An 11,541-nucleotide genomic window follows, 5' to 3' on the forward strand; every position below is an offset into this window, starting at 1 on the left:
AATCCAGAGGACTACTTCAGGAGCCAGTTTTTTGAGGTAGTTGACCTGCTCACTTCTGAGCTGACTCGCAGGTTTAACCAACCCACTCTGCAGCTGCTGATGAGTATGGAGCAGGTACTCCTCACAGCAGTAAACAGTCCCCCTGGTTTCGGCAGCATCAACATCCCCCAAAATCTGGTCGACATGTACACAGGTGATATTGACATGGAACGGCTGTCCACCCAGTTGTCACTGTTTCCAGCAGTTTTGCAGGCACACAACAGTAGTTCCGCCGCTGAAAGACCCATCATGCAGGTGACAAAGGTGTCCACAATCACCGACATGCTGGCGGCACAGGGACGAGGCACGCAATCCCTCTTCAGTGAAGTGGATACACTTCTACGGCTGTATTTGACTGTGCCAATGTCAAATGCAACAGCTGAGCGGAGCTTCTCCAGCCTCCGTCGGTTGAAGACGTTCCTCCGTTCAACAATGTCCGAGCGCCGCTTAAATCACCTTCTCTTCCTCCATATCCACAAAGATTTGACCGACGGCCTGGACCTCAAAAAAGTGCTCCGGAGCTTCTGCTTTGCCAGTCAGCGAAGGGAGGTTTACTTCGGCAAAATCTAGGAAGATTGTGTAGATTTAGCCACGTGGAAATGTTCTTTAGCTTTAGCCTAATGTCGGACATTTGTTTGAAGGGTGCTCCGCCTCCACCCTCACCTGTGATTGGACATTTGAGTCATGTGATTTTGATTACATGACATCACAGCTTGTGTTAGGTGTTATTAACCAATAGTTTCATTGGAAGACCTATTTTATTATACAGTTAATATTACGCCCCAGCCAGGCCAGTTCGAGTGGCTCTTCGTCCTTTTCGTAACTGTATTACAACTATTGTTCATCGGTTGAATAAATAATTTATGTCAATTTCTTGAATTTCTTTAAATAAGTTTCATGAATTGCATTACCTCCTGTAGCCAGAGAGGCGGAGTGATTACCACTCCGCCCTGGCGGAGGCACTGGCGGACTGATTACCACTGTAGATTTAGCATTTCTTTTACATACACACACACACACACTTTTTGGCCCCCCCACTTCTGAAATGAATCCGGCGCCGCTGAATTGAATCCTATTTTGAGCGGAGCACAGCGCCGAGACGCTCTGAGCAGCAACGCGGCGCTTCTGGTGAAAACACACTAGGGTGGTCCTTAGTGCCATGTACATTTTCAAATTCATTTATTTTAAGCTCCAACCACCGAATTCGTTATGATAGTCAAGAAAACTCTCCTGGTGAATTGTATTCAAATTCCAACAACATTTACCCCTCCCTCATCAACCTTGAAGTTTAGCCCCAGTAGGGTAGTCCTTAAAATTGAAAGTTGGAAAGTCTAAGCTCCAACCCCCAGAATTCATTCTATTATTCAAGAAAACTCTCCTGGCGAATGTTTTCCTCAATTTGACAACATTCAGCCCTCCCTCATCAACCTGGGCTGCCACACCAGCAGCCACAGTGCTGCAACTGAGGCTAAACTTCAAGGTTGATGAGCTCCTCACACACACACATGCACTCAGCCAACACGGCACCCAGACCCCATGCAGCATTCTCATCTGTTTGTCATTACTGGTGTCATTTCACTTGATGGAGTGATGGCTATGGGTTCACCCCCCAGGTAGATGACTAGAAACAGGCTGTCCTTTGAAGTATTATTTGAGTTATTTGAAGTATTAAAGTAACGTGTTATGGCAGGAAAGTTCAATCTGGTATATTCATTTTAATGTCACCTTATATAGAATGTGTGTTAAACTTGTGATGTCTGCATTGAGTGACTTCTGCTTAGCAGATACCAAGAAGAGGCCCCTAGGGTCTCTCTGTTAATTATCAATAGTCCTTGCAATTAACAGGGGAAGTCCCAGATACATTTTCAGATAATGTATTTAAAGTCTTGTAGAATTAATGTTTATCTCCTACACATCCTGCAGGCCTGGAGACTTGGGTCACCCAGCAGTAACCAAGATAAACGTCCTTTTGAGCTTATCAATAAAATGTATTCATTCCTAGTAAGCTGACTTTGGGGTGAAGGGAAGTTCAGGGAAGCCATTAAGCCACAAGAACAATTAAACTTCTGTTAATCAACCAAAACTCATGACTTTCAGGGGACAGGACATTCGGACCTATAACAAGGGTCACTTCCTAGAGAATATGTGTGTGTATTTCTTACTGTGATCAGATGTCCTGTATAATCATTTATCAACTATTCCTGTATTGGTGTTTTATTTGATTCCTCTGCTTTTATTCTTTCATATGTGGGTACTGGAGGGCTACAAACATTGTGGAGAAATTAGCTTAAACATGTTTTATTACTCTATGGGAAATGGAAGCAGCTTTTATGACAGGGACGAGAGAGCTGGGGGAGGGGACATTCTTACTGAGATTTGCAGCATGTCAAATGATCAGGGAAATCTACTTGTTTTAAATAGATGTGTGTGGTTGATTACTTTGTATGAATAATAACATTATGTTTAAAGGAAGCTGGAAATATGCATTGTGAAACCTTTTATTTGAAATAAAGATTCTGCAGGGAATATTCTTAAAGAACAATAGCTCAAGTGTCTGGAAGAGTTGCAGGCTAAATGAGTGTGCGGTACTTTTTACTGCTTGAGATCAGAGCTGATGTTTTCCTCTTGTTATTATTGTTTGAGGTTAAGGTAACTCACATGTGTTATTTTTATAATCCAACTATAAAAAACTATATCTTAAAACTATCTTTATAAAATGCCAAAAGTATGTGAAACTTGCAAGGAGGGGTTTGTTATCTCGAATGTAAGGGTTGCCTCTGGCTCGCGCTGATTGGCTGTCTTTTCTAAGTGGAGGACCCCTCGGGGGGGGGGGCAGCCGCATAGCTCCTCCTGGGGTTTTGGATATAAGCCTATGTTTTCTTTAGACCAGCCTCTTCTTTTCTTCAAACTGACCAGATCCGTGAGATTGGAGGAAGAGCAGGAAGTACTTCCTTTGTATTTGTATTTGTATTGTTACTTTTTATCATTAAAACAAGATTATTGTTTAACTTGCATTCTGGTGTTTCTTAATCCCTTCCTTTTTACGAATTTACCCAGCTTACCAAACGACATGCGGAGACGAGGTTGGTTTTAAACATCCTCCAAATCTCCAATACCTTTAAGGTGGATCGGTTAGCTGCCGTCATGGAACAGACAAAATCGCTCCTGTTGGCCCTTCAGCCAGGGGCCGGTGTGGGGGCTACTAGCTTGCCGCCTGGCCCTCCTTCGGTTGCCACACCTCTGCTTGAGGATGCCATGTTGCTCGCGGCTTCGGCTAAACCTTTTCTATGGAGGGGGCGGGGCCCCGCTCACCCCAGAGGAGGCTTCCCACTCCTCTGCTCAGAGCTCTCTGCAGGGCACGGAGGACGCCTCCATGGCGGCCATTATTCGTGCGGCCCTGGTACGTTTGCAGCCTCAGGTTCCGCAGGCCGATTCGGCTCAGGCTAGCGCCTTCTTCAGGCATAACCCTGCCCTCTTTTCACTCCCACTGTTCCTCCTTCAGAGGAGTCCCTGCACCGGTTACGGGTAGTGTTGTTGTTAGCATCTGGTGCTAGCTAGCTGCGCTAACGGATATAATGAGCTGTCAACAAGGTGGAGGAGAGTCCTCTCCTGTCAGACTGAGAGACTGATAACTACAGCTCAGGTGAGGTAAAGGACTGTGTTTAGATAGTTAACTTAGTCTAAGTTCTCAGTGGGTCTCAAACGGTTTGGTCACCATTTATGTAAACACATATTTCCATTTGAAGGGGGAGTGATTAGTAAAATATGTATGAATAATAGATACAAAAAATGTTAACTAGGTGAAAAAAGGTAAGATAAACTTTAAAAACTTGTTGAGAGCTAAAATTAGTCTTTGCTGCTGCCTCAAAGAGGAACGGGGGGAGAGGAGGGAGACGGGGGAGACGGGTGAGGCTGGTTCAGGTGCCAGACACACTCACAACTATAAATGAACCAAAAACAAATAAATAAACAAGTTTCAATGTTTTTTCATATTGGATATGGTATGTTATTGGTTATGGCCATGTTCTTATGATTTTATGATTATTTAAATGTATACAGTTCTGTTTCATATGGGTGTAGTCTCTTTATTTCCCCCTCAAAGTGCACCAGATTGATGCATTTAAGTCCAACATTTAAAAAAAATATATTTCCGGGGGAGCATGTCCCCGGACTCCCCTAGAGGATTTGAGGTCCACCTCCACTTAAAATATATTCACATGGAAAGGTTCCTAAATAGATTTGCACTTATTTTTTTTAAATAGTAACCCATGTCCATATGTTTATGGGTAGTAGATTTAAAGTTTAGGGCTATCACTATGGGCAGCAACGCTGTAAATATTGACAAATAAATCCAGGAAAATGGCACAAAATAAAACTGGTAGTGGCCTGGCTGGGTGTATAATTCCCGGCCTGACTTATTGTCCCAGTCCGGCCCTGGAGCCAGGGGAGTTGTTTGGAGCAGCTGCCCTGTAGGCACTGGAGCGTGCTGCCCAAGCTAGGCGGAACAGGCAGCAGCTCTCGGTTCTGCATAGGCCTGTGCCCACTCCCAGCAGGCCCAGGGGCCCCTCAAGTAGCCGCACTCAGCCACCAGCGTACAGTGGTGGTCTGCGCAGGTCCCAGCCCACCTCCCGGAGGCTTTCGTGCCCCGGCCTTCTAGGTGGCCTCGTGTTTCAGAGACTCTCTGGGCCGGTATTCGGCTGCTTTCGCAGCAGCAGCTCAGTTACTGGGCTGTCTGTACTTCCGTTAATGAATAGTTATTCAATTTAATCCAAAGTGGCGTCAAAAAGAAGACTATGGTTTAACTAAAACATTCTAAATATGGCAAAACCCCTCTGTCTAGCTTAGAGGGATATCAGTCCCAGTGATTAATAAATGTCCTGGAGCCAAGGCTTTAGATTTTCAGATAAGAAAGATGGAAAAAATCAGCAGAAAAAGGTCAGAGGCAGGAGCAAGCACAAAAGGGTCTGCTTATATAATGTTTCTTAATTTAGTTTTTTTCTTTCATTTGACCTTTGATGGGTAATAATGTCTTCTTTTAAAACTCTGAATGAGCCTTTCAGGCGTCCTTGCTCTCTTGCACTGTTTTTACAGATTTTTCCTGTTGTAAGCTTTCTGTGTCTGCGTTGTTGCGCAAACAAACTGAACCAAACCAACTATTTAACTGTCGCTGGATGTTCCTGTAACCTTAATCCTACTTCAACCAGAATGCCTTTGTTACATATCTTGTATTTTTCTACAATATACGGCAAGTTAAGTCTCACCCAAAATCACAGATTGGAAATCTTGTTTTTTAATGGAGTTCTTTGTTAGCTTCCACATGTGAGCTCACAAAGTCAAGGTACTTTCTTCAAAATCGTGTCTGCCGTAATGGTTGCCAGGGAAACAGTGAATAGGACAATTAAAAGCGTATCCAAAGAAGAGAGAGAATGTAAGGCCCAAGCTGTTTTTTTACATGCATTTTTTATTTATCTTTGCTATTTGGGCTTATTGGACCCTAATTAGAATAAAAACTAAGAATTATCTTTTGATATGATGTACTTTTAGAGAAAAATGATGTCCACATATGTGGATTCTTGGTCCGAATTTCCATAAAACCCAATTAAGTCACCATTGAGTAATAGAATGAAAAACTCTTTATTTCCACCTTGAACACAGCAGTGTTTTTCCTGACTGCTTTTGCATGTATTAATAACACATACACACATATTTTTGAACATGTTTTGAATATCAGAGTAAAAACAACATGGAAACATTGCACTTTTGCCCCTTTGGACAGTTAAAACTAATGCATGGATCATTTGAAAAGCTGCAACAGTGCAAACAGTAATTGCAGGATGACATTGTATGCCTGTAACAAAATATAAAACATTCAAATCATTTTTTAAATTGTCACGTTACGTACACGGTACGTACAACAAATGACGGAACGTCATAGTGAAAAAAAATAAAAATAAATGTTGCCCCTTTTTGACAGTCAAAGTATGGCTCATGTGAAATGTTGCATTCGTAATGTAAAAAATAGGATATGTGAAAGGGTGGGAACATTGAGGACAGAAGGACCCGGCCTGCTTACGGAGGCCCAGGGGTCACCTGATGACCTTCACAGAATCTCTGCCATCACACTGCCATCACCTATGTGTGAAAGGCTAAGTAACAATTGCGTTCGGTTTGCATGCACAAGAACACTTTGCAGGTCACACAGCGCACTCGGGTTCTTCCAGTGCAGCCTGGTTGTCTGCAGCGCATGGCATTCTTCAGGCCCATCATCTCTGGGAGGTGGGCATTAGCCCTCCTGCGGACCGAGACATGGGGCACCTCTGTCACATGACGTTTTACCCCTTGTTGTGCATCTTCTTCCTCTGATTGTTCCGATAGGTCAGCATCTGCACCGTGATGCTGGGCCAAGAGGATCTTTGCCACTTCCATACGGAACTCAAGGAACTGGATGGGTTTTGTCTTTGGTCCAGCACATATTGCATGGTCTTTGGGGTAGAGTAGCCAGCTGTTGGCTAAAGCCAGATCCGTGAAGTGCATGACCATCCGCATTGTCCACTTCTTAGTACGGGTGCTCATGCGATAGTAACTGATCATTCTATCGATCAAGTCAACTCCACCCATCTTGGTATTGTACTCACGGACAATGCTTGGTCGCGAAACAGTGACATATTGTTTCAACCTCTTGTCCCAGCGCTGGCAGGTGTCCTCAGGCTGTGTACCATGAACAACAGACATCAGCAATACTGGCTTGTTGTCATACCACTTCACTACACACAGTTTTCCATCTTCAGCGGACACTTCTGATGAGGTACCTCTTCCTGCGCTTTTCATGGCTTTGTCACTGGGTAACTTGTCGTTCGCTCCAGCGAGTCGGTTCTTCATTATTGTACCAGTTATGTACAGCTCCTTCTCCATCATTTGTTGCGCACCTTTGATGGTGGTGAAGAACCGGTCACAATACACTTTTGTGCCGCGTTTCAGGGTTTGACAAAGACGCTCGATGACTAAGCTTCCCAAGCCCAGGCCCTCGGGTTCTTCGACCTTCTCGATCAGTGATTGTGTACCTTGATAGAGCTCAAAGTCAAGCACAATGCCATCTGCTGTAGCACACACAAAGTTCTTAATGCCAACTGGGTTGGGCTTCATTGGCAGATATTGTCTGTACGGACAGGCTCCCGTGAAGGGTATCATTTGCTCATCAATAGATGTGCAATCAGGTCGATTCAGAGACTTGCAGCCTCGCAGAATCCGCTCCAGAAAAGGCCCCACCTTCCAGAATTTGTCAGACATCTTCAGATCTTCAGGCACATCATCATCAATTACCACTTTTATTGCTCCCCTCAGTTTGAAGAATCTGGCACGCGTGAATCTGTCAGTGATGGCAGTGATTTTAAAGGCTTTGGACCAATACATCCTAATGGTTGGGTATCGGATGCAGGACATTAAAATACAGGCACCAAAAAAGTGGTAGACCTCATCGACTGACATGTTGAGTGGGTCCCCACTCCTAGACAGTGACATGGCATTAAAACATTCTGAAATCAGTGTCATCAGATCTCTATCGATGTACTGGTCAAAATACTCTAGTGGGGTCCAGCCATGTCTGTCCAGATCGCTTTCGTCCTGATGCTGATACTCCGCAAGGTTTGGCGTCAATGGAGTAGCCTTCCAGCGTATTCCACGTCCTGCACAACCAGAATCAGAATAAAATAGTATTTAGTATGTATAGTATTTATTGCAGTAAGTTACATTTTATCTATGTAAGCAAAAAAACTTGAATCTGTGTGGACGTTTACATGAAATTTGAAGATTTACCCTCAAGGCATGCTAAAATAATAACAATTACCTTGTTTGGACTCTCCCTTTTTATTTTTTTTGGTTTGGCTTGGTCCTGGTGTTGGCTCCTCAGAGTCATCTTCTGCACGATCAGTCTCAATCGGTACAGTTCGACATCGACGTCTGGGAGTGTGGGATGAACCTGTCCCTGTACTCTCTGTCCCTGTCAATGTAAATAAGCATTCTGCCTCCAATCCTTCACGTAGCCCTGAGGCCCTAACTACATAACATAAACACAAATCTACTGGGTCTTGACTAACCATTATCTGCACCACGGCGACGTTTATGTCCTCTGCTGTGCTCTGTGGGCTCAGGAATGGGGTCCTCATTGTCACTACTGTCACCCTCATCCTCACTGCTGCTTTCCTCCTGTGGTGATGGTTGGTAATTTGTATCCAGGATGGGATCATCATTGTCAGATAGGTCTAAATCTGAGTTGTCTTCATCAATCAAGCCAAGTAGCTGCATAGCTTGGTGTAAAGAAAAACGCTCTGGAAGTAAAAACAATGGATTTCAATGGTACTGTACAACGTTTTAATCCAACTAATTTATGTATGTATTTAGTGATTGAATTGTTATGTATTACATTTAGACAATGTACAGCCTTTTAGCTGCACCAGATATACTTGTTTTCTCATTTTACATGTGTGCATGTTTACTAGTATATTAGCTGTTTCGACGAGCTTCAGTCCATAAGTACACAAACGTGTACTTCATGTTTAGCGACATGTTACGTTCTTATTTTTACACTTTTTTTTCCAAACTTGCTTGTCATGACAAATATCCAACGCTTATATAAATATCTAAATAAGAATAAGCCATGAAATAAGGCAGGACTTCTTACCTGATCGATGTTTGTGTCTGGAGTGGCCACTTGAATCATCCCTCGTATTTGCCGCCATCTTGAATTTTTACCATTGTATGTTATACTCTTCTGACACCACCAGATGGCAGTATAAGTGTCCACATATGTGGCTATAAGACCCCAATTCAGCAGTGTACACCATTGTGGACATAAGAGCTAAAAAAGTGCTGTCCACGCATGTGACCACTAAGCCTTAAGAGGTTTTAATGTTGCCCGACTGTCCTGGTCAAACTGTTCTGGATATTAGTGACTCATACAGTTTGATACAGGCAGAAGGTTTCTGCTTTGACCTCAGTTTGCTGGGTCTTCACTCGAAAAGCCTGTTTACCACACTTCCTTCCAAACACAGTTTTTTGCAACTGTTCCTCAGTACATGGAGGTTGGCTTCGGATATCTCCATCTGTGTTCACTGCTGTTTTAGCTCAAAGAGTGAAAAGAAAAATGCCATTTTGGCTTTGGATTTATGTGCATGACAGGGTTTTGTGTCAGCTTTGAGGCATTTTCCACTGGACATGACTTTTACGTACAAAAGCTTTTCTTTATTTCCTTTTGTTGGTGTCAACAATGACAAGGATTCGTTCTAGTACCTGCTTCCTGTAAGAAATTAAAATCAATGTTGATATGGCGTAATTTGAATTAAATAGACTGTATTTAATTTAAATCTGTTTTATTCTAAAAACCGAATATTTTAGTGGGAATGCTGTTAACAGCATTCCAACTAACTGTTCTTCTACGCACACATTTCTTTTAATGAAATTAACATGTTCTTCTATGGACAACATTTGTATTATTATTCCGCCGGGTTATTTTGGCCCTCTTCTCCTCCCGCATTGAACATCGCAGAAACTCCGTTCAAACATCAAAATGTTCAGCTCGGTCTGGAATCGATTGCTATTACTTTTCTCATTCATAACTTTCATAATTCCAGAGATACATCCCATAATACATCAAATCTTTAACATTGAAGTCAATGGAGGAAATCTTCAACTTCAACAAATCCTCATGCGACTTCAACTGCTAACTGTTCATTCATACTTTCACTCAGAAACCTCATTCCAACTTTAAAATGTTACACATCTTTCTGACATTATTCGTGTAAAACAACTGTTAAATCTGATTCTTACTTTTAGAGATATTAAACATTGTTCAGACCTTGTTTTAGAGGTTTTCTTCACATTTTAACATTAACTAGAGTGCGTGATGTCACAGCTAGAGTGGAGGACAGCTTGAAATTCGCATTCATATATTCTTTTAAAACTGCCATAATTCCCAAACCCAATATTCCTGAGACATAATTTATCATGACAAACGTAGGAAAACATCTCGTAGCTTTAAAAATGACAAATAATTAAGCAAAAAATAATTAAACAAAATGCTTTTTGAGGGCATGAAGTGACAAAAACGTTCAACATTCCTCCATTAAACCCCATTGTAATTTCAGGCAGATATTTCCTCACGGCAGCAGCTCTACACCTTTAGTTAAACTGCCAAAAAGGCCACATTATTAACCCGAAACTACACAAAAATTACACTTCAGATACTCAACTTCCTTGACATGCTTCACGTTTTGAAATTTAACAGATATCTGTTACGGTTCTTCCACTAAACGTTCACATGTAAAAGGTTCATCTCTCATTCAGAACAATGAAGCCTTTGAAGTCTAGGCACCTTGTTAGCTCAACTATAAACAGGGGTGCACATAACTGGTACGCAGGTACGCATGAGCGGCAACAATCCGAAATGCGTACCGTCTCTTGTGTCACAAAGCGCATTTGCGTACCGACGTACTTGTGAAGCTTTTCCAGAAGGCGGTTAGATCACCGGACGACAGAGTCGGTCTCCGTGTGCACAGACAGAGCTGCTGTTAACGTTGGTCTGTACAACGGAATTGTGCCAAAACTACGCCAACCGGCTGTGGAGGGAGACTCCCCCCCTTCACTGGAGAACTGCGCTAAAACAGCTGATCACAACGGTCACACTCTGTGGTCACAGAGTACTAGCCCCCCCGTCCCCGTCGACTTTCCTGAAGTACTCCACAACCACCGCCCCCCCCCCCCCCCCCCCGTTGACGTTCGTGATACAGAGGGCTTCATCAAATAACTTTGAGTGGAGCCAGAAGTTGGAGTACCAAACACTGACTCCAGCTACTCATCTGAGTACCTCACTGAGAAAGTTATGTGCACCCCTGACTATAAACACCTGTGCAATGGAACACGATGATGTCATCACTCCAACTGACATGCTCAGAGCAGCAGACTTCAGATAGCAGTGTGCAAACAGTCCAGCCGTGAAGACATCTACGGGACATTTTTGATATTTCTTCAGATGCCGTTGCCATGGCAACACAATGCTCGCCTTGAAACACGGTTTTCTCATAACTTCAGTGAAAATACTCCAAACAGCCCAGAACTTCACAGGTTTGGTAACGATGCAGCCATCAACACATCTAAGCGTAGTATGGGGTGTCATCAAATGCCGTTGCCATGGTGACAGCCCACTCGCCATGAAACACGATGTCCCTTTAACTCCTATGGAAATTGTCAAAAAGTGCTATAACTTCACATGTGTGCTAACAGTCCAGCCGTGAAGACATCTACGGGACCGTTTTCAGATTTCTTCAAATGCCGTTGACATGGCGACAGACCACTCGCCATGAAAGACGATGTCGCTGTAAGTCCAATCGACACGGTCCAATCGTCCCCCAATCTTCCCTCTCCATAAAACATGATGTCGCTATAATTCCTATGAAAATGTTCAAAAAGTGCTCAAACTTCACATGTGTACTAACAGTCCAGCCGTGAAGA

General features: G+C 43.1%; 1 protein-coding gene across 1 annotated transcript; it reads right to left on the bottom strand.

The window, feature by feature from the left end:
• Window positions 1-5,654: 5,654 nt before the first annotated feature.
• Window positions 5,655-8,940, bottom strand: LOC307034476 (piggyBac transposable element-derived protein 3-like). Its single transcript, XM_079673309.1, has 4 exons — window positions 8,717-8,940; window positions 8,133-8,363; window positions 7,883-8,035; window positions 5,655-7,721 (listed from the first exon to the last, which is right to left on the bottom strand). The coding sequence occupies exons 1-4, from the start codon at window positions 8,772-8,774 to the stop codon at window positions 6,172-6,174; spliced, it is 1,992 nt and encodes a 663-aa protein (XP_079529435.1). The 5' UTR covers window positions 8,775-8,940; the 3' UTR covers window positions 5,655-6,171.
• Window positions 8,941-11,541: the final 2,601 nt, after the last annotated feature.

This window comes from Notothenia rossii (assembly GCF_949606895.1).
Source record: "Notothenia rossii genome assembly, chromosome: 3".
NCBI lineage: Eukaryota > Metazoa > Chordata > Actinopteri > Perciformes > Nototheniidae > Notothenia > Notothenia rossii.